The sequence below is a fragment of the Acipenser ruthenus genome, chromosome 4 (assembly GCF_902713425.1).
Source record: "Acipenser ruthenus chromosome 4, fAciRut3.2 maternal haplotype, whole genome shotgun sequence".
Taxonomy (NCBI): Eukaryota; Metazoa; Chordata; class Actinopteri; order Acipenseriformes; family Acipenseridae; genus Acipenser; species Acipenser ruthenus.
The window spans coordinates 68,730,481-68,754,963 of NC_081192.1; the positions used below are offsets into that span (position 1 = coordinate 68,730,481).

The following is a 24,483-nucleotide window of genomic DNA, read 5'->3' on the forward strand; positions in this document are numbered from 1 at the left end:
CTAAAGCTAAACGCAACCTAAATTCAACAGATTTTTAAATTAATTTTTATATTGCTTATACAACCAAATTCAAATTACTTTTTAATGTTTCACCATAAAGGACAGTACTACTTTCTGACACAAATATACTGTATTTAAAGGTTGCGTCGAGGGATGCTTGTCATGAATTGCGGTGAATGTATTTTAGTGCATTATATAAATTCCATCCAAATTTAAATTCATGCACATCGAACAGTATGTAATACAGTATTGTTTTTCAACAGGGACTCTACTACAATTACATTATCACCCCCCCCCCCCCCCCCAAAAAAAATAAAAAATAAAAAATGCATACACCATTTTATTTTGTTTATGTTATGTTATGTTATGTTATGTAAGCACAAGTGACTTGATTTCACTAGTAAAATAGTGCATATGTACAACATTTCATTTAATTCTGCAGAAAAAAAAGTATTTTAGTATTTTATCTTGATTAGCACTGATGTAACTTTAATACAGGTTATTTAACTGTTGGACGGTCCCTGGGAACCGAGGTCACTCACTCGCTCTTGTTATTCGTCCCTTTTCACTCATACTGCGCAGGCGCGTTGAGGAGGAGCGAAGCTTGTGTTTGCAGGGTGAAAATGGCCGACGTCGAGATGGAGGTAGACGGAAAAAGCGTGGAAAGCGGCAAAGAACAGGAGTAAGGGATTACATTCAGTTGTATCATATTTTCTACGCTGTAGACTAAAATAATCTAAAAACGTTTCAGCCGATTTACATGCTAAAAAAAATCCACAAGCAAAACGTTGTGTTATTGTTTCCTGTGTTAAGTCAAACTGTAAAACGTGGATGGGACGTTGATTAAAGGCGCAAAAAGATTACTAAAATGTATGCTTTTTTTAAAAAAAACAAAAACATATATTTTCATTTATAAAGACATATGTTTGCTTACATGTCAAACCCGGGGGTATGTATTTATAAAGTAATTGATGGTGTGGCTAGAATAATAACGACCAGTGCCGAGTTAGTTAATCTATAGTGGCAGGCCAGACAAGGGCAGTCAGAAGCTTGCTGCGCCGCACTGCAGCTCCACAGCAGTATATAATTACCAATGTTACATCGACTGAAAGAAAACATACAAAATACAGGTGACAGTGGTGAATATTAACTGTAAAGGGATATGTTTTCTTTTTAAGAGAACAATTACGGAAATGGGCCTGTGCTTGTCAAATCCACCTGGCAAAACTAGTGTCCAGTTTGACGATTTGTGCTTTTGTGGGATGTCCTGTTCGTTCAAAATATAATCACATTTTTTCTATTCCTATACCTTTAGTATTGAAGTAATATTTAGTGTTTGATATAAAATCTCTTGTGACTATGGGTCTTAACTTGTTTGTCAACAACAACTTATTTTAATAAACACAAATACTCTTCCGTACACCTAATATTAAAACAAAATAATAATAATAATAATCATTCAGGTACTGGCATGCAGTGCTTGTATGACCTGGTAGCCTTGTTCTGTACCACAATATACTATATAATGCATATTCGCACCCACTGTATACAATTTAAAGGGATTTGCAGTTGTATAAAAGTAAAGTATTTTTTGGACACGCTTAACTTTTGGGTGGGGGGAAATCAGCCATCATTGAACTGCCTTTGCAGTTCACATATTGTTGTTCATTTAGAGGATGTCACAATGATAAATAATTTGCTTTATTTATGTATTCATTTAAGATTGAATAATTTAGTTTGGTATGTAACTATTCACAAACCATCATTTTCAACATCCTTTAATTTATAGTTTGGAGATACTGTAGAGCTACAACTACGGGTACTACAAAAAAAATACATATAAATAAATAAATAAATAAATAATAATCGATTTAACACTAGAAAGACCGGAGATATACTCCTACCTAGAAGCCCCGCAGCAGTCTTTCTGACGGCTGTATTCAAAACACTGTAAATAGTATAACAAAAGGAGAAACAGTTGGATGTATATATTTTTTTTTTTTGAATGTCACAAACATCTGAACAACCGAATAATATATATATATATATAATATATATATATATATATAATGAACATTTATTTTACAAATCAAAACAAGAAAATGTAAATAAACATCTGAACAGACATCGTTTTACAACATACATACTTATAAAACTGAAACTATAGCAATACATTTAACTTTTCAACATCAATCTGTTTATTATCAGATGAGCAAAAACAACTGAACAACCTAGATAAATAAACTTAGAAAAAAAATTTTTTTACAGAAGCGCACAGCACAAGAAGTTATAAAAAAAGTCAAACTTTCTTTTTTTTTTTTTTGACAAAAGGGTATTCCTTTACCTTGAGTCGAAGGCTGTTCACTATCAATACAGATAATGCGCTTCTCCACGCCACCTTGCTGCACAGGGCACAGCTGTCCAGTTTTATTCTTATTGCACTTGCCAACCTGGCATTGGCGTCTCTTGCAGCTCTCAGCGGATTTGCCAGCTTCAGCTGTGGGTACACGATTGGTAGTTTCCCTCTGTTCCAAATGCTTCTTGCGAAGTTCCTGTGCTAACTGTAAAATATATTCTCTCCTTGGTAAATTCTTCTCCGTGCATTCTTTGTAAGGTACCCAGGAGTTGATGGCTGCTTGGTCCAATACATTGTAAAACACCTGAACAGGCCACCGTCGGGAGCCAGCGTTCACAGAATACTTCCGTGCCATCTGATCCAAAACATCAACTCCATATTTTGTTTCTTTGTAAAACTCCACGGTCTCTGGTATTTATTTTTACTAGTCCCGATGCTAACTGACTGACCCAAAGCAGCGCAGCTGGCAAGTGGGTGCCAGCCTTCAAAAGGCTGATTGAAAACAATAGACTGTCAGTCATTCACTCAGGCAGAGAATAGAGACTATTCTAATTACAACTAAACACATTTCAGACTGGTAAATAAAAATAGTAAAGTAGAATACCGTTCTCTATAATCAAAATACAATTGTTTTCTGTGTGTCAGTCAATTTGACTGCTCCCAGGGATTTTAGGTATAATGTAATGTATCTCCTTTATTTCTGCACTTCCGCGTTTCATGCTTTGTGAGAATATTTAATACATACAGACAGAAAGGTACATGAACGCGCAGCCCCATATGTATTACACGACTGGAGAAAATTACATTTTAAAATCAAAAACCACCAAAATGACTGCCGCAGGGCTTCTAGTGTTAAATCAAGAAAGTCTGATTTAAATTAAATCCAATTTTTTTTTTTTATTTAAATCGCCAACCATGATCATTAAACAGTTTTAGATACTGTGATATATATTATCTTTTCTTTTCTGCATTTTCATTTGCAAGTGAACTGTGACGTTACCTTGCCGAGGACTATATTCTGCAATTTTGGATACTGTTTTAATTCTGGAAACCTGTTTTTTTTTTTTTTTTTTTTTAAATCTTTTGGTTTTGCTAAATTGCATTGCCTTTTACTTTTCACGCAGTTCTATGCATGTGTAACATCTCATTTTGCTGTTAGGGTTAGGTCGTTAATGGGAAATTTTACATGCCGCTACAATACGTACCGGATTTAAAAGAAATTTTCAGAATCATACCGTTCTGAATTAAAATACTACTACTGTTAAATATACTACTGTACCAACAAAGCCGTAATTGACTGACTTTAATACATGTTTTTATTTTGAATATAACCTACAATATTCTTTATATATATATATATATATATATATATATATATATATATATATATATAAACACACACACACACACACACACACACACACACACACACACACACAATATCCTGTTATCTCTACTGGACTTGGCATCCATCAATTTCTTCGTTGTGTACAAGGAATGCACCAGGGAAAATATCAGTAGGAGAGATTTTATCTTGAAGCTAGCCACAGCGCTTCAGCAGAAACATTTCAATCAGAAAACTGCAAAGCTGCAGGCTGCAGCAGCTCAACCTGGATTCTGTGCTGCACCGAGTGACACACGCAAGAGCTAACACATGTTACTTTTGTTTTAAATTAAAAACTATTTTCGTTTTAAATTAAAAACTACTTTCGTTTTTTACAGTTTTGTACATATACCTGTTTACACACTAGTTTCTTTTAAAATGTTTATTTTATTATATTTTTTTTCATTTTTTGAAGTAGTGCTTTATATGTGGTAAGTAGTGTTCCAGTTTATTCAGAATTTTACTGAAAAATGACAGGATTTATTTATTTATTTTTTTAACTGGACGTCGGTTTTAAGTAGGGCTGCAACGAAGGGTACATTTTGACCTTTGAAGGTTCGGAACACATTGCTGAAGGTTCGAAACTTCGATGGTACTCATTTGCGTAACTTATTGGTGACGTCACCATAGCTACTTGTTTATAGTTGATTGAAAATCATATTATTTTACAGGTAAGCCATGTAAATGGAATAAAACATTCACATGTAGTTTAAAAATACGTTATATAGAACAGTAATCAAGTTTTTATAATTAATTAAAATAAAAATACACGTTGTTTATTTACACGTAATTGAGCCTGCTTGCGATCTATACAATAAACTTGCATTGCACCAGCACCAACTGCAGCGGACAAAGCTTTAGTAAACAGTCACCGTTCCAAGCAGGTTATCAGTCACATTTTACTACTACAAAAAATATTAATACAGTACTAATAATAATATGAACTTACGTTTGTCAAGTGACCCCAGAGATTGGTTGTGCCTCCATGATACAAGTCGCTTACACAGTTTGCATTCATCTTCTTTTTTTTTTGGTTGTCTGGGCATTTAACAAAAAAATCCCAAACAGCAGAGGGGTTTTGAGACATTTCTTTCAATGCAGTTTACGCTGTACAACACAAAATGAAGAAATTAAAGGTTTGGCTCTGGATAACACGAGCTGGAGTGGGGAGGGGCAGATGTTGCTCAGTTTTCGAAATTAACATTGTCACGGTTTCTGTTAGTAGAAAGAAAAAAATAATAAATACACAGTGCGTGAACCCGTCCTGACGAACCTCTGAAGGTTTAAAACAACCTTCGAATCTCTGGCTAGCAAACAAACCTTCGGACACGCAGCTCTACACTGTACATCCTAGGATACAGCAGAAGTTTAGATGTCAGAGGATCAAATAACATTCAAACGTGGTTCTCTGTCATTTCACAAACACTATTACCTGATTATGTTGGCCAATCAAAGTCTGATTGTTGTGGCAGTTGCTGGGTGTAGTAACTACTAGCTTGATCAAAAACTAAATTGAAATACTTACAGAAATACTCTGCTAAATAAACAAATAATAACTTACACGAAAATATAATATTTTTAGTGGATGAGGAACGGGGAGAAAACGTAAATCAGTTAATGAATATTCAAAAGAAAACAAATGTTTCGAAGTATGCAAAAATAGCAGAAGTGGGTCAGATGAGGCAGAGGATGCATAGCACTGCAAATACTGCTGCATTGCATACTGAAAAATAAGCAATACATTAAATTAAAACAAGAAAGTGAACTGAGAGACAAGCAATCCATTTATCCAGCTTTTACACATGCTTTAATAAAAAGAAGGCGCAGAATGACTGTGTTAATGAGTTTTTCAGAGCGCTGTGCTTTGCTGGACAGCCACTGTTTATTGCAGAGAGGTATGTATTGGAGATTTTGTGCAATAGTACTGTCTGTAGTAAAACACTGCCTAATGCCGACAATCTTAATTGTAAATATTTGACAGAAAATGGTGATGCTTTTGTTGTCAATTCTTTTTTTTTTTATGATTTCAAGGCGAATAAACCTGGCTTGTTTTGTCCTGATGTCATGTTCATACCTTCTGTAGATCCTATTTCCGTCAGCACAGTGATTGCAAAGTACCAGCTAACTTGGGAAAATGTGGCTTCGACTTGCACAGATTCTGATTTGTCATACATGCCAGGGACATTATTAATCAGAAACTGCTACTCATCATATTCCACATGTAACGTGTTTTTTTTTCTGAGATTTTTCCCCCAATTTTTACCGATGTTTCAATTAAAAACTATTTTGTACCGATTTTATCCTTATTTTAATATATGGAGAGATTTTTTTTAAAGATAAAAACCGCAAACGCGGAACACCAGTGGTAAGTTAGAAAATATACCCTTTTATGTTTAATTGTTCATTTAAATACAGCGTTTTGGCTGTGCAGATGTTTGATGTGATGTGCTTGAGTTGTATCAGATAGTTGTCTTTCATTTTCATTTTAATATTGATGTTGTTTAAAATGTACCGTTTTAATGACTGCCTGCGGCGGTTTTAGGTATGAGTATAACCGTGGCGGTTCTAGTGTTAACGTGGTAATTTTTGTAGCACATATGTATAATAATATTGTCTGGCATTAGATTCGAGTACTCTAAATTAACGCGAGAGTACTCCCGCACTAAATTACTCGAAATTCCCACCCCTAGTTGATAATACAGAAAACACAAGTGCTGGAGAAAAGGTACCCACGGTTGGTGGTGGTGTGTGACTATAACGAATGCCACATGGTGAGAACATGTGGTGGTAAATTTGGGTGGCCTTAAGCTTTGACATTTTTTCCCCTAAATCTGTGTTGTCTTTTTTCAAAAATAGTTTTTGTTCATATTGGTTGATTGATTGTGTTTATTTATACAGAGGAGACGATGCAGAGAGCTCTGAGAAAAGCGGGAGTGAAGAGAATGGAGACGTGCCAGAAGAAGAAAAAGCTGAGTCCAAACCCAGCAAACACAAGAAGAAGAAACACAAACATCGGAGTAAACACAAGAAACACAAACACTCCTCTGAAGAGGAGAAGGACAGAAAGCATAAGCACAAGCATAAACATAAGAAACACAAGCGCAAGGAAACAGCGGATGCCAAAAAACAAGATGGCACCCCTTCCAAACCACCCAAGTTTGATGACATGGCAGTCTTGGAAGATCTGGAGAAACAGAGGGCAATGATAAAAGCAGAGCTAGATAATGAACTGATGGAAGGGAAGGTTAAGTCAGGAATGGGTTTGATATTACAGGGTTATAACTCGGGTTCAGAGGAGGAGGGTGAGATTCAGGACAGGACGAGAAATGGTGAACGAGGCCCTTCCCATGCTTTGGCCCTCAAAGGCCAGGGCTCACAGCTTGTTAAGGATTCCAAAGCTAAAAAAGAGCCTGCAGACAGCAAGTCAAGCTCAAAGAGGAGAAGCAGGAGTAAGTCCAAAGACAGGGCAAAGCATAAATCTGATAAAAAGAAAAATAAGGGTAGCACCAGTGAAGGAGGGACAAAGGAAAAGACAAAAGCACGGAGCAGATCAAGAGAAAGGAAACGCTCGAAGAGCCCTGCAAGGAGAAGCCGGTCCAAAGAGCGGACAAAAAAGTCCAAGTCTCCGACATTCAAGAGGCGTTCTTCACTAGAGCGGACAAAGAAATCGACATCCCCAACCACAACCGAAATAGAAAAGAGCAGAGCAAAGGAAAGGAAGAAGTCACCACCTGTCAATGAGAGCAAAAGCAAGGAGCGAAGCCGAAAGTCCAAATCTCCCCCGGCAGAGAGGAGGAGCAAATCCCGGGAACGGAAATCCAGGTCCAAGGAGAGGAAGTCTAGGAGGTCAGAGACCGAGAGAGACAAGAAACCAGCTAAGTCTCCTTCAAAGGATGCCTCTTCAGGAAAGGAAAATCGGTCCCCTAGCAGGAAACGTGGGCACAGCCCTCCACGCCGCAGCTCCTCCCCAAAAGGGAGAGAGAGGCCGTCCAAGCGCAGCAGGTCGCCCCCTTCTGCTGCTGTTGCAGTAACAGATAGGAAGTCTCCCTCCCGAAATACATCTCCCTCTAAAAGGGCAAGGAGCAGATCACCTGATCGGAGGCGGCGAGAATTAGATCGACAGAGACCTTCACCAGTCAGGTATTGTTGGTCTTTGTACCAAGAGGAAAACACTGCAATAATGTTATAACTTAATTTTTTCCCCTCCTTGCTACATCATCATTTTTATTTATTTTTTGTTGCAGAGTGAGACCGCGCGATGCAAGCCCGCTGCCCCCCAGGAGGCGGCTCAGTAGGTCCCCGTTGAGGAGGCGGTCCCCACGCAGGAGGAGCAGATCTCCTTTCAGGAGGAGGTAGGTCTTTATTGGGGTATCTGCTTTGTTGAGTTCACCAGTAAAATACTAGAGGCATGAGGGACATCAATCTTGGTACCAAACATTGCTTTGATGAGAACCTCTCACTACACTGCAGACTGCTTGGGCTAGACTTGAGTGGCCACTTGTATTATTCTGACAATTACCCCAACAACAAAAAAAGGAAGAATGGGAGACCATATTACCTGGTCCAAATCATTCATGGGTCGGGCAGCGTTAGTGATTGGTTCCATCAAAGTCTTATACAGTCGCAGACAAAAGTATTATACAATACTTCATGGTAACAGATTATGGACTAGCATTTATTGAACTTTTTAATAAAACAAAAGCTAAATACAACATTTCTAGTAATTTTACAAATCTTTTATATTAAAAAAACAATTTCATTAAAAGTATTTGTTCATGGCAAAAGTATCTTGTGTGTCCTCCTTGTGCTTTTATCATGACTCAGATGTTTATGATCATTCTTAACCAGTACGTTGCATCTTGTTGGTGAAAGTAAGTCAAGGTAAGAGTGATGCGTTTAACAGGAGCTGCTGCCAATCCATACCCCACTCCTGCTTTTTCCAAAAGAGAATAAATTAACATGTCAAGTGTCCAGTCTAGGGTTTAGCAGGCAGGCAGTCAGGTAGCTGTGGCTAGAACACACAGACTGGTAGCTTAAAGTATATATTGAAATGTCCTCTTCAATGAAACAATGGTTGCAATTAAAGTTGCCAGTGGAGATAGAACTATATACATATTCAACACATTTTCAGATAATATAATATTTTTAGAATAGTTTGTTTCTTGGGGTGTATTCACACTGGGTCTGTTTCAAACGGACTCCGTCTGGTTTGATTCGTTTGAAACAATGTATCAATGTGCTTGCTGTTCACACTTATCTGCGAGAAAAGGGACCGTGTTCGTTTCGCTGCGAGCTAAAGTTCTTTTCTTTTTTCCTTTTCCATTTTTCTTCAGGACTGAATTTGTTTGTGTTCTCAATATAGTTTAAATGAACTTGGTTAGTTTATATGGTGCGTGAACTAGATGTTTACAGTATCCTGCAAGGCATGTTGAAAGGTGGCAGCTATTGATGTATTGCTCCGGTTTTTAATGTAGCATGTTTTAGATTCCAGGGCATGACGTAAAGGTCGTAAAGGGCAAGGCAATGTTGCCATCGTTGGGTGTGAAGATTCAGGGGCACCAAGGCAGTTCTAGGGGGCAAAAAGGCAAAACATAAATTCAACCCAAGGGTGATTTCATATACATCAATACAGAGAGCCTATTATGGTAATGAAATTGTAATTCAAACAAACACAAATCATTGTTTTCTGAGTGATTCACACACTAATTGTTACAAAAATAAAATATAGGTTACTTCCATTGGAAAAATAAAATGGTATAAAATCCAATTTGAAAACAACAAACTTTCATAATGAAAAAATACAAAGGGTAATTTTAGCAAAAAATAAATATTCAGGGTATTTTTACTAAACTTGGGTCACGCACCACTTAATACATAGATTAGACTAGAGGCTTAGATACAGCCTTAGTGATACAACAGCACAAACAAGCGATGTCAGTGACGGGAAAGTTAAAGATAGATTTTCAGGCAATCTGGCTGAAGATTTACCCATGGCTGGAGTTTAATAACGATAGTGGTCAAATGAGTTGTTCGGTCTGCAGTGTCTGTGCTACTGTAGTTTGCTAAACGCTGTTACAAAACCTGTACAAACAACGCAGCTTTGAAAAAATAAATAGAAACTTCGTCAGGCAACGGAGAGTGCTCAGCATCACAATGATAAACAGCTGGACGTACATAATGTTAGATGTTTACATTTGAGAGACTATAGTTTCACAGTTCTTGAAATTTACAGTTACAAAGGATTTACAGTTTTGTTATGCTGCATTGCATAAAAAAAAAGTGTGTTTTTAAGCATTCACATTCTAACCCCTTTTGTGAAAGCACACGTTTTACTAGTTAAAGCAGAACTAAAGTTATGTTTTGTTCACTATTTTGTTCTCTCCTACTCGTTTCATAGCACAGGGAACTGCTACTTGAACCATGTCATAGCAGTTTTTGTCTTTTTTTGGTAAGAATTTTAGCAGAATTAATAATGATCTACCTATTGTGTGTTCATTTTTAGCATTGGTCTTTTGGGGGGGGGGGGGGGGGAAATAACACAGAATTACAAAATAACACAGAATTACAAAATAACAACGGTCATTTAAATGTGTGTGTAAATTAGCAATGTATATACACTGAAGACATTAAAGGAGTTGGAATTTGTATTGCACCATTGCTTTTTAAAGTATTGCAATTTTAAGCCCATTCTGTCACAATTCAATTTCATTCTGTCTAATTTCATCCTTTCTGCAGTAGGCCTACTGTAATTGACAACTGTAAGTTCACATTAACCCTTTGCGGTCCATTTATTCAGCACGTGTCAGGCACGTCGGGTCCAATTTATTTTCACACGCGCAGTTTATTTTAGACACGTTGTTTAAAAGTATTTTTTTCACAGTAAAACAGGTTTAAAAGGCACTGCATATCAACAGGACACTCAGTACTGCATCTCCAGCCCCGCCCCACCCCTTGTTTGCTATATTTTTTACATAATAATGCGATCCAAGTTGTTATTTTATTACTATAGCATCTAAAAAAAAGCTCTGCAAATGACTGTGATGTTCTGTGAGCGCTGGATGCGGAAGCAGCTATCTTGTTTGTTAATGTCCGTGTTATCTGTGTGGTGTCGGGTCTATCAGTATTCATGAGATACGCCCGTTTTTTTTCGGCTTCTCTCGGCTCCTATCGGTCTCACTCGGCCATTGAATGGTTTTCTCGGCTTTTTCCGGAGAAAAAACGACTAGAGACCTGTTTTTTGCATCTTTTTGATGATGTTGGACCGGAAAGGGAAAATTACGATGTCGGACCAGGTCCGACATAGGACCGCAAAGGGTTAATATTATTATTGTCGGGGACGAATTGTTGTGCACCCATTTCTTACTTGAACATTAAGTCAATCCTAGAACACTTTGCTGCCGCTTTAGACAGCTCTTCTTCCTTTCTTTTTAAATTTATTAAAACACTCATTACACTAATAAAAAAGATGTATTAAAAACTATGAATGTAATAAAAAGTACAGTAATCTGTCGCATATCCGATTGGGACCATAGTAAGGGCGGATATGTAAAAAAGCGGATAAATTAATCCTGTTTTAAATACCATTATACACAGCTGTAACAATTACTGTACTATATTATCGTTTTGAGATTCAGCTTTTATTAGGGAGCACCCCATAAATCCCTTGTTTAGATACAGGGTATTAATGCTTGTGACTGGGTAGCCGTGTGGATGTGTGCATTCGCTGCTGAGTGACAGGCAGGAGATTGAGACGGAGGTTGAAGGTGATACGCCCTGCAGGCGAACAGGATTTATTTACGTATTGTAGCGCTGAGATGCAGGGTTTCCAGGATATAATGAGACGGACAACAGTTGCGGTTCAAAGCAGTAGGAAACTGCTTAATTTTTTTTTTTTTCTTTTTAGCTTTTAGTGAACAATGGCTCTCATTCCTCCTTTCACAAGCTCATCCTCTCTTAACTCTGCCTGAAAACGGCTGCCCGAAATAACCGTGCACGGTGTAAGTGGTGGATACTGTATTACTAAATTCAAATTCACATATTTACACAAGCTTTACATTGAATTGTTAAAAAGAGATGCCTGGCCTACTTGTTTGAAATGTTTCTCGGAGGTCCATTACTTTAGTGCAGTAGTTCCAATATACAAACAAAAATAGTACTCCACATAAACAGCCATTCAGTCCGAAATCATACAGAACAATTTCAAGTAAAGCCACCCGCCTATGGGAAGAATGGGGAATGTGGTCCACGAGTGTGGTAATCACATCTTTTTCTTCCTTTTGAAAGTTTTGTATGAACAGCTGCAGCACACAGCCTCGCTGTTATTGTTTTACACATCAGCACGTATGGCTCAGCAAATTTAATCGCATCTCGAAATCCATCACCTCCTACAAAGCTAAGTCTGGAAATGCAATGGCCGCTTGTCTTAAAAACAAACTTAGACAATAAAATCCACTTTTAGATTTTTTTTGTGCTGAAATGTAATCAAGGTGAATTGTACAATCCAAACAATTATATTTTGTGAGATTTATATAATATTTTGAGAAATTATTACAATTAATACAACAGGTTTCATTGTCTTATGATAGGGCCCTACCAAATTCACGGCCATGAAAAACGTGTCACAGACTGAAATCTGGTCTGTTCTGTACTTTTACCCTATAGTAAAATCCAATGCAGTTATATGTACAGTTGCAGGTTCCTGATTGTTAGCTTTCAGTTTAAAAAAGAAAGCTCATCATGAACAGGACAGGATTTATTGATTGACACCTGACAACAGCCAATAACTGGGCACTACTCACTGATTGGTAGACACGGACATCCGGGGCTGGTTTAGTAGGACCTACGGATCTCAACTGTAAGTACCATCAGGCGAGTCAAATTAGACCTATATTTTATGTGCTCCAAAATACATCAAAAAGTGCTTCAATCATTACTGCAGCGGATCATGTAAAATAATTTGGAAGCCAAATATATACCAAGAAGTGAGCAGAAAAATACATAAACACAGTAGGACAAAAAATAAATAAAATAAATGTCAGTAATTTCAGAGATTTCACATTTTATATTTTTTAGTCTCTGGATATATTGTCTAGCTACAGACCCGTCCCTAGCTTGGCGCTGTCTGTCATTTCCAACAAACTCCATGGATGCAGAGAGAGCTGTGTTTAAATAAGGACAGGTATTTACACCACACAGGCGGGGAATGAAGAAAAACAGCATTTCAGAATAGATTTTTTTAGATTTGAGTTACTGTTGCATACGTTTAAAACCAGTAACTTCAGGACTTTAAATATGTATTTTGCTGTTAATTAACTACATGTTCATACTTTGTTACACCACCGTGAAATGTAAGATTTAAATAGCTGAAACCGTGAAATTTAAGATATTTCAAATGTTATGACTGTGAAGTTTACGAAAATGTACCGTGAATTTGGTACAGCCCTACTTACTGTATTGACTTTAGAGCTCTGTAAACGTAAAACTACTCAAACATACTTAAATGTTTTAAGACAGACGTGTATTGGACAAAAAGTTGTATTAAAAATATTTATTTTGCAATTGATGATTACTGGGATAATCTTACATCGATTTAAAAAAACTGCTGCATTCAGCAAATGTTATGGATGTTTTCTTTTTACTGCCATCAATAGCTCCATCCACAGTAATTTCTGAATGTTTTAATTTCAAATGGTGAAGCATTGAACTTGTGTTTTTGTGGTACGCCAGTTTTGTTTGGCATAATTTACATACCATGGTTTTCTCGTCCAGTTCCTCTGCTTCACCATTTGAAATTAATTACTTTGCCCCATTCCTTTGTTTAGAGATGCCATTTTATTAAACATAAAAAACATCAGAAAAAACGCTTGTCATTAACTATCGTGCCACAAGTACTGAATACTGGCACGCCTATTACAGCAAGAACGCAGAATGCGCCACTGAAGTGCCAGATCGACCAAGGATAACACCCCAGTGTCAATCTTTCTGTTGCATCAATTACATAAACTACTTGGAGGCAATTGCCAAACCCCTTCCTTTTTATATGTCAGCCTTACTCTGGCACCACCTCAGTCGGATACAGCAGTGGTGCGCAAAGTGGGGGGCACTGAGAGTCAGTACCTTTCAAACGAGCCTTTGATGATCACTCTAGGACAACCGGAGAAATGATGTTTGAAGTGGCGAGTGTGAGTGAAACTGCTGTGAACAGAGCCGAAATGATGGCTACCATGTAGGGGGTCAAGTGGGAGGGGAAAAAAAGCACTAATGTTTTAACAGCTGTTTTTTTCCCCCCCGATTTAATGTAAATTGCTTATTTTTTTCCTAGATTTAACCAAAAGTCCAGATTTAGCAAAATAAATGTTAACGCATTCTTAAAAGTCGGAGTGTAACAGCAACTCTGCAGCATACTGCATGGTAGGGATGTGCATGACAAATATTTTGACTATCGATAATTCCACAGCTGTTGAGGTCGACTAATCGAATAGTCGCCGCACCATCCCCCATCCCCCCCCCGTCTTTCAAAATGAGATGTACATTAAATGCGGAATAATGCAATGTGACACAATTATTGCAATTGCAATAAATTCTGAACTTTATTTGAAAATATGCCATAGTAACAGCAGCAATAACATAAACACACCTGTCAACTCTCGTGTGAGACTCTTGTATTTTGCAAGCGTTATTTTTTTTTTACCGATATTGTCACAGCCTTTTCCGTTAATTACAATTTCAAATGAATTATAAAGGTTGTGACAATTTAAAAAAAAAAGTAACAATTGCTTATAAAATATGGGCGTCTCCCGTATAATTTGCATTCAATTATTAATTTAATTTTCATTCAATAATAGTTTAGCAATGTGAGCTGCGAGGCAAATGCCTTAACATTAGCGTCCTTGTGGCAATAATGTTTTCCGGTCATAACAGCGAAATACAAAATGCATTAGACTATCTAGCTAGCTAATTTATACAGTCCACTTAACTAAACGATTTACTTTTCCCACGTTTTCAAACCACACTCAACATATAGACTCTATGTTAAATCAAATCGGAAACATACCTGTGCGTTCGAGTTCAGTGAATAAAAAAAAAAAAAGCTTGCTATGTATGTATGTAGCTAGCTTAATAACATTAATAAATAAATGAATGAACAAAAAGACGTGAGTGGAATTAACACACTAGCTTTCCATGGAAGCAAAAAAAAATAATCCTAACAAAAACTTTAGGAATAATTAGGCTATCAATGTCCATTATTATTATCATGTTCAGTTATTCTTGTTTAAAAAAATCAGCATGTCCACATGGTCCAGGAGGAGACGAGTGCGCAGTCTGTTGACTATCAGGCCCGCAGCCGAGAAAACTCTCTCAGCTGGTACAGAAGTTGCTGGGATGCACAGGTAGGCTTTCGCAAGCCGTGATAACTTCCTGTACCTGTTTTCATTCACCTTCCACCATGCCAAAGGGTCTTCATAGGGAGGAATGCACTCATCTTGTGTGTACTTTTCCAGTTCCGTTTGCAGAGAGGTTGTGGCGTCTGTGTAGTACTCATCTCCGAATAAAGTAGCCACAGCAGAATCCTTGTCAGATCGTTGTTTCTTTGCGGGTGGTCCACTTGCCTCTGATGTACCTGGTTCCTCTTCTGCGATATCAGTGTTCTCCGGGAGACTGGAAAGTAATTCCCCAACTTTATCTTTGACTGCATTCCTGACAGCATCCTCTGTAAACTTCAGGTGTTTGTGTCTGGGGTCTAGAAATGAAGTGATGAGCGCCACCTTCTGCGCTGTTTCTGTGTCTTCGGGTGCCAAGCGGCGCTTAAGTGACTCGGATACAGTTGTTTTAAACTGTGAGACTTTTGTGGACTCTTCTGTGGTAGAAATCAGATGCTTGGACAGCAGAGTGGACGTGACAGGGTACATCATAGAGATCGATACCTCCGACTCACCGCACAAAGCAGTTGTAGCGCATTTCAAGGATCGTAACACTGGCAGTAGCTCCTCGATAACGTCCCAACTGTCGTCAGCCAGGTCAAGTGTGTGGGCATCTGAATGCTTTGTGTACACCCTGTCAGACAGGACTGCGACAACTGCCCATCTCTGTTCCTGTAAGCGCTCAAACATGTCATAGATTGAATTCCATCAGGTCCGGCAATACTGCACCAGACGGTGCTCAGGCAGAGTTTGTTGTTTTTGTTTCAACTTCAGAGCCTGCGTAGCTATTGCACTGTGATGAAAATGCGACACAAGACGGCTGGCCGCACCAACTACATTATGAATGGCACCAAGTTTAAAGCCATCGTTGATGGCGAGCTGCAGAGTGTGTGCAAAGCACAAATTCGAGTCCCATTCAACAAACTCTGAGTTTGCCAAGATGATGTTGCTGGCATTGTCGTGAACACAGGAAGTGATTTTCCCCAGTAAACCCCAATGGTCTACAGCGGTGTTCAACACATTTGCGAGATTCTCTGCTGTATGCCTCTACCATGGCGCGAGTCTGTAGAACTACGTTTTTCATTTCCCAATCCTCTATGAAATGAAGGTTATTGTGACGTACGACTCGGTATTCAGTGCAGTCCACGCATCTGTAGTAATCGCCACCTTCTCAGCCTTTGACACGTTTCTGCGGACAGAAGCTGCTGAATCAGCATGCATTTTTTCGAGTCGAGTGGTAATTGTTTTTCGTGCAGGGACTGTGTATTCCGGTTCCACAAATTTCATCAACTCCCGAAAGCCCTCACCTTCAACAAAACTTTTTTCAGCACGTACGTTGTCACACTGACGAGGCCTCACTGCAAAGGATGCAATGGCGGTTTGTTGCGGTCCTCTTTCCTTTTCTGTCGTTGCTAGCGTCGCAGAAGGGTGTTTGGCTTTTAGGTGGGTTAACATACCAGTTGTAGATTTGTGGTAGTTTAATTGCACTGCACATATTTTACACTTAACAGTGTTTTCATTTACTTTGTCGAAGTATTTCCATGCTGAACTTTTCTGTGAGGAAGCCATCGTTAGCCGAGGTACGTTCTAGTTTAGCCAATCACAGACAAGAAATAACAAATCCCACCCTCCAGTCAATCTTCATTACCGCTACATAGAGCCAATCAGCAGTACAGGCTTTAAAATAAACTCAAAATATACTTTTTTTTTTTTTAGCTTTCGAATGTTGGATTAACTTGTCGATAGGTGCCATCGTTATCGAATAGTCGAATGTTCGACTATTCGGTTTCACCCCTACTGCATGGTAGCTAAATGTTGCCTTGCCAAGTGTAAATAAAAGGTTTTGTGGTTAAATCTAGGAAAAAATACCCGATTTACATGAAATCGGGGGGGGAAACCATCTGTTAAAATAACGGTAAGTTCTAACGCTTTAATATGTGTGTCAGTGGCGTGGGGGGTGGGGTGCGACAAATTGTATGCTAAAAAAAAGGGGCTGCATATAAAGTTTGTGCACCACTGTGATGCATGACGGACTACTGTCTGATAAATTAATAAAAAAGAGTTTGAAATTTGTCACGTGACCGGTTATACGTCTAGCATATTAAATGTTTGACCACTTCTTTTAAACGTTTAAAATTCCCATCCCTACTCATTACCAGATTCATTTTTGGTTTTACATTAAATAAAAAAAAATTAAATACTTGCCGGTATTAAATTTCCAACATTTCTGTTTTGATTATCTCTGAGAATCCCAATGAATTAACTGGAAATTGTATAATTGTACTACAGGTTCAAAGGTCAAATCAAGGAATTTTATACAAGGATTGTTTCAGGTTTCAGGGTCTTATTTGTTAAACCGTCTCAGTGGTACTAAAATCCAAACATGTGAACTGAAAAGTAGACTTAATTTAAGTTATAACAAGAATTTCTCTGCATTTAAAAATGTTTAAGTTAACAGTTTTTGTGTTGCTCCTGACGGACCATGACACTTGCACACTAGGGTATGTGTTTGTTTTCTTCAGATCTTTAGATCGAGACAGAATGATGAGGAGAAGCCGATCCAGACAGAGGCGAAGATCAAGGTCCAGGGATAGACGCCGGAGGCGCAGCAGAGATGAGGACAAGTTTAAAGGCAGCCTTTCTGAAGGGATGAAAATTGATCAGGAATCTTCCTCTGATGAAGTGTAAGAATTGTCCATTTAAGTGTGTGTATGTGTATGTATGTGTGTGTGTGTGTGTGTGTATATATATATATATATATAATGACCTTTCTTTCTTTATTCTTGGACATGGAAAGCATTCTATGGAAAAGTCTTAAGATAAAAATGATCTTATGGTGGTAGTTTTGTCCTAAGTTTGTTACCGACAATATCAGTAGCCTTGTTTTTTATATATAACCACAGCTTGGAAGATTATGATGTAGATGACGAAGATGAGGAAGCCCTTATTGAACAAAGAAGATTGCAACGACTGGCTATTGTGCAGGTATGCGGTTTTATTTATTTGTTTTTTATTTCAAATGGGTCTAGCTAGAGCTCTTGCTTGTCATGGTACTGGGATTGAAATGTTTATATAACCATGTAAAAAGGTTTTAAACTTGGCAACCTTGTTTAACTTTAGCAATATATATATTTTTTTTAAATTGACGATTTTTTTTCAGAAATACAAGTCTGTGAATGAAGACAGCAACATGTCTGTACCATCTGAGCCCAGCAGCCCCCAGAGCAGCTCCCGTAGTCGCTCACCCTCACCTGATGATATTTTGGAAAGGGTGGCTGCAGACGTGAAGGAATATGAGAGGGAGAATATGGACACCTTCGAAGATAATTTGAAAGCCAAGCACAACCTGATTGCAGTTGAAAAAGATGGTAAATAAGCTTGGGATGGAGTGGGTTTTTTTTTATTTTTTTTATTTTACATCTGTTTTCATGAACCAGTAAAGTTAATGTATGGGTAATAGCTACGTCAAGTGCCGGTAATACTTGATTCACATAGAGAAAGGGGGGAAAAAAAGATTCTAATAAAGTTGAAAGAAGTTGCAGCAATTTTAATTTTGAACACCCTGAAATTGTTTTATATATGATTTTTAGGTATGTGAGATATAAATAAATAATAAAATAAACTTAAGTCCTCATTGAAGGCACTGTGGAAGACTTCTCAATATTTGTTATTACCTGTTAAGTTTATTTTAATATTTTGTAAATGTATCACTATTGAGTGTTTAATAGTGTTGGATAAAGTATTAGATAGCATAGAACTGTAATCGCATCAAGTAAAATGTGTGAATTTAGTATTTTCAGTTTTGTAATTCACATGATAAAATGTTTCTAGATTTTACATCTTGTATTTAGTAATATAAGAAGTGTGCACCTATATCTATACATTAACTTTACTGGTGTATAAAGTTATTGATTATGTTAAGTGGGAGTGCTTTATATCTAAATAGAAGGCTGAACGCTATGTATTTCTTTAAAAAGCCCATACATACATTTATACATTAACTCCTAGACAAATTAAATTACATTTGTTTACATTATCTTTTTAAATTTTGCAGGTTTGAATCCAAAAAAGCCCTTGGCTCCAGATATGTTTACAGAATCTGACGACATGTTTGCAGCATATTTTGATGTAAGTACTATCTAAACTCCAGACATTTTGTAGTATTTTTGACACTAGGCTTTAATAAAGTAGGAAGTGCGCACTCCTAGTGCTAGTATTGCCTTTACACCACAGAAATTTGGTAACATGTTTCTTACTCCCAAATTAACTAATCATTTCCCCTAAGTTGTATTACTTTTAAATACGTAATATTTATTTTATTTAAGATTATTAAGTAGTGTGTGTCGGCAGTGTCTTCACGATATGTATCGCAAAACGAGGGTCTTGATACGTATCATGATACAGTAAATTAAGTGTGAAACTTTAACTGCATGATTGTCCCTTCCCATTAGATAGTGTTTGTAATAAAACAGGTTTTGGACAAATAAGATTCACAACCTGCTTTGTTTTTGTTTTTTGATTAATGTTTAAAATAAAATTATTTAAACCTTATTGCAAATACTGTAAATAATACAAAAGTAATAAATAGTGTACAATTGCAATTTTTGGAAACACATAAAAATACAAGTATTTTGTATCTTGTTTTACATGCTGGTATAATTCAGGAGTAGATTCAGTAATAGAACTGGTAAGAAGTGTGCACCTTGGCTTCAAAGTATACGTTTGTTTTCTACAATATTGTAGGGATGTAAATGAAATCCACTAGATACTGGTAAGGTTTTTTAGAGCGCACAGATGCTTAAGATAGTTTTGAATGATTTAATGATTCCTGTGTAGGTTACACATCGAGTAGTAGACGTTGCCATACCTGCATTGGCTCCGATCTGACGTTGCTGTCTTCAACAGCAATGGCAATGAGAAAGATGATTCTAAACTAAAGTACTGTCGGTCTGATGGTGTCGTTTAAAATTAGATTTGTGGTATACCCCAAGTAAAGGTACTTGATTTGTGCCGCATAGTTTAGATTTTAAGCAATGTGACTCTTAACAAGAACTTTGGGCAGGTCTTATGCAAAAAAAAAAAAAAAAGGAAAAAATAAACATTAAGGGCACACAGGTGATTAAGTATGCTGGCACCCTGGTCGAATTTTGCCATGTTGCCTTCCATCATTAAATTAACTGTGATAATCAACAATAACCCTCCTCCACTTAGCTTTCTGGTTCACTTCCAGCAGGCTTGACAAAAACATCCTTTACACACAGCGATTTTAAAATGCGAGGAGAGGATGCAAGAGTACTTTTTAATACATTTTATTCTCAGATTTTCAATACAGTCACTAAGTAAATCTATGCACTGTTTGCAGACTACAGTGTTTTTGGCATGCAATCTCACATGTAACTGCTGATCCAGGGATCACTGTCGGTAATCGTATCATGAAGAAAAAAATCACGGTTCACTGTGCAAATTGATAAATCGGCACACCCCTACTGTCAGTACCTCTATTTCACTCATTTGGTTAAATTACAGTGCTCGCCCTTGAGATCGCTATAGTGGTCTATAGATCAACCTAATACCCTGTATCATAATGGCATCTACCCGTAACATAAGAGTTAGTTTACATCAATTGAAATAAAAATTTTTGTTTCCAGAGCGCAAGATTTAGAGCTGCTGGCATTGGCAAGGATTTCAAGGAAAACCCCAACCTCAGGGACAACTGGACCGATGCAGAGGGCTACTATCGTAAGTTAGAAGTTAACCTAGTATGTGTGTTTTGTTTAAATATTTCCTGCCACAAACCTGGTTACAACAGACTTAAAATGTTTAACCATATTGTTTGTCTGACAGGTGTGAATATTGGAGAGGTTTTGGACAAGCGATACACCGTCTATGGCTATACAGGTCAGGGCGTCTTCAGTAACGTGGTGCGAGCCAGAGATATGGCCAGAGCCAGCCAGGAGGTGGCTGTGAAAATTATTAGGAACAATGAGCTCATGTGAGTAATTTTCATTAGCCTTGTGTGGTTTCATTTTGAAAACAGAAAAGCCTACGTTTTAGGCAGGGGTGTTAATAGTTTAAATGCTTAACAGTTGGCAATTTATTGAATGTTTCAAATTTTGCATGCCAGATATAGGTGTTAGCCTTAAGTGTTTTTAAATAGGGTCGAGAAAACTAAAGTCAAAGACTTCAAAATGAATGTAGTCTTATGTTTCAAGAAAAGTTAAAGAAAGTGTCCTACATAAAAACAGATAAAGGCATACATTGTCAATAGAAGTGAAACTACTGCAGTGTTTCAGATGAAAAAGCATAGTAATGATGGTGTTTTTTAGAATTCCATTTGCTTGAATTACGCAAAAGTGTTGTAAAGTTTGTGTGAAGGGATTTGAGAAAATAACTCCAGGTGTGTCGCTGGAATACACATTTTTAATATAAGCAGCTTGAAGTTTATGGGATATGCTTTCCATGAACAGTTAACAGTTGGATTGTTTGGCACTTCTAGCCAGTAAAACCCTTGGTTACAGAATAAGACTTTATTAGTAGCTCGGTGTGGAGTCTAACGAGATTATCTTATAATACAAGCACAGCTCATTCTTAATGATCCTTTGAGATTTACACATAGTGGTACATTCAGGGTCTTAAATGTCTTTGAATGTTTGATCTCTCTCTCTCTCTCGGTCATACATGGTATTAATTGCCTTTACATGTTTACTTGAGTATTTTTGGTTTCTACATGACAATGACATAATGTTTATGAGAAGGGGCTACAAGGTAATGTCTTTTAGACAGATTCTCTTTATGTTGGTAATACCTTTTATATAATGGCATTGCCTATTTTGTATATTGTGTGTATTTATAGCTGTGCTTACTTCCCTATTGACATTGTCATACTTTTACAGGCAGAAGACGGGACTGAAAGAACTGGAGTTCTTAAAGAAACTCAATGATGCTGATCCAGATGACAAGTTTCATTGCTTACGGCTTTTCAGGCATTTCTACCACAAGCAGCATCTCTGTTTGGTGTTCGAGCCACTCAGGTAAAATTTAAAATGGGGCCCGTTCTACACTGTGTCTGTCGGTCACACTCATGGTGAACACAAGTGTTTTGATTTTGCACAAAATGTCTTGTAGAGTGGCTCCCGAGTGGCGCATCCAGTAAAGGCGCTCCACGTGGCGTGCAGGATGTGCTCTATAGTCTGGACGTCGCAAGTTCGAGTCCAGGCTATTCCACAGCCCACCGTGGACGGGACTTCCCAGGGGGCGGCGCACAATTGGCCGAGCGTCGCCCGGGAGGAGGGAGGGTTAGGTCGGCCAGGGTTTCCTCGGCTCACCGCGCACCAGCGACCCCTGTGGTCTGGCCGGGCGCCTGCGGGCTTGCCTGTAAGCTGCCCGAGAGCTGTGTTGTCCTCCAATGCTGTAGCTCTTGGGTGGCTGCATGGTGAGTCCGCAGTGTGAAAAAAAGCGCTCGGCTGGCGGCACATGCTTCGGAGGACAGCGCGTGTTCGTCTTCGCCCTCCCGAGTCAGCGTAGGGGTGGTAGCGGTGAGCGGAGCTTAAAAAAAAAAAAATTGGCCATTCTAAATTAGGAGAAAATAATAAAAATAATTGGCAACGACTAAATTTATATAAAAAAAAAAAAAAAAAGTCTTGTAGATGTTTCTGATTTGTGTTTTGCTATAAACGGTTGATTTTATCTAGTATTAGTATTTTCAACTGTTCAGGTACTGTGCAGAATAATTTATCACCAAGACCTGGGGCATATTCATTCTGAAAAAGGTACATAACTAAAGTAGTGTTAATGTGTAAAAATGTTTGTTTTCAGCATGAATTTGCGTGAGGTTTTGAAGAAGTACGGCAAAGATGTGGGTCTCCATATAAAAGCAGTCCGATCCTATAGCCAGCAGCTTTTCCTGGCTCTGAAACTTCTGAAAAGGTGTAATATCCTGCATGCTGATATCAAACCTGACAACATCCTGGTAAGTTTAAGATAATGGCATTTATAGCAGGACCTGCTGAAATGTTTAATTTAATGGGTGGAGTTTCAATTAAGCCAAACTATAAAAATGTAACTGTCAAAGTTGTTAATCAAGCCCTTTTTATACAGGTGAATGAATCCAAGACAATTCTTAAATTGTGTGACTTTGGCTCAGCTTCACATGTTGCAGACAATGACATCACCCCATACCTTGTTAGTCGATTCTACAGAGCACCCGAAATTAGTAAGTAAAGCTTTTATTTATTTCTTTTAGCATTTTTCATGAGTGCTTGCCTTCAGGCTGTAGAGGAAGCGTCATGGTTTGTCAGTAATTATTTTAATTTGTTTCCGAGGTATGTACATTATTTTAAGCACAGTATTGGCCAGGTTCGTCAAGCTCCAGTTACAAAAATTGTTTTTCTGAAAGGAAAAAACTAGGGCTGTCAATTGCAGTTAACTTCTGTGATTTACATGTGCATTATTTGGGAGATATATAAATTTGTTTAACGTGTGTTAATCACACTCCTGTCTTGTCCCTCTTAGCATACCGTAATTAATTTCCTGCGGCACCATTACTGCATGCCAGGATTGAATGAGAGTAGTTTACATCAATTTTTGAATCTAAAATTAGTCACAGAACCGCATTCTGTAGCAAAGCACTCAAACTGAAGGACTTGCGGATGTGACGTTTTTTTTTTCTTTCTGATGGTTTCATTGGATAGAAATAGGGTTACTTTGTATCGCTGAAGTGCATCTAGTCTGATATACCACTTGTGTACTAAGCAGTACTCTTTTAGAAATTCAGGATCGCTGCAAACCCATGAATCATGCAAATTACGATACTATAACCAGTGCTGTTAGATAGCTACCAACTGCAGACCTGTTAACATTGTAGCATTTGTTTTATTTCAGTAACCACATTTATTTTTAATATATTTTATTTACAATTGTGGAGGATATAACTGTTACTCTGTGAAATTATTTAATTCAGGCAATTTCCAATTATTATTATTATTATTATTATTATTATTATTATTATTATTATTATTATTATTATTATTTAAACGGCAATGAAAAACACGAGTAAAGGAAACTGATCATTGTAAATGCAGTAAGGTGGGTAATAAACTGACTCCATTGTGATTTAGCAGTTGGTTCAAACAATTTAACAACAATGCTGAATTGTAAATAAATTAGTGCTGGGGCAAACACAGGATTTTGTTTGGATAGTTGTTCGTTTTCAAAAAGTAATAAAAGCCAATCTATTGCTCAGAACGCAGGTGTTTGGTTGAAAACGCAGAGATGGTATGCTTTTTACAAATGCACATTTTTAAAGACTAGCGTGACCTCTGCCG

At 37.6% G+C, this 24,483-nt stretch overlaps 1 protein-coding gene across 5 annotated transcripts in view; it reads left to right on the top strand.

Annotated features, from left to right (window-relative positions):
* Positions 1-528: 528 nt before the first annotated feature.
* The window catches only part of LOC117400214 (serine/threonine-protein kinase PRP4 homolog), a 31,979-nt gene continuing 8,024 nt past the window's right edge, over positions 529-24,483 (top strand). For all 5 annotated transcript variants that reach the window (XR_009328515.1, XR_009328514.1, XR_009328516.1 and 2 more), the window contains exons 1-12: positions 529-682; positions 6,639-7,880; positions 7,985-8,092; positions 17,683-17,844; positions 18,064-18,145; positions 18,321-18,528; positions 19,215-19,288; positions 20,809-20,899; positions 21,005-21,152; positions 22,054-22,191; positions 22,976-23,129; positions 23,258-23,372. Coding sequence is in view for 1 of the 5 variants with exons in the window: in XM_059022701.1 (XP_058878684.1) it covers positions 624-682; positions 6,639-7,880; positions 7,985-8,092; positions 17,683-17,844; positions 18,064-18,145; positions 18,321-18,528; positions 19,215-19,288; positions 20,809-20,899; positions 21,005-21,152; positions 22,054-22,191; positions 22,976-23,129; positions 23,258-23,372 (2,581 nt within the window). In the remaining 4 variants the exon portion in view is untranslated. The remainder of the gene's footprint in view (positions 683-6,638; positions 7,881-7,984; positions 8,093-17,682; positions 17,845-18,063; positions 18,146-18,320; positions 18,529-19,214; positions 19,289-20,808; positions 20,900-21,004; positions 21,153-22,053; positions 22,192-22,975; positions 23,130-23,257; positions 23,373-24,483) is intronic.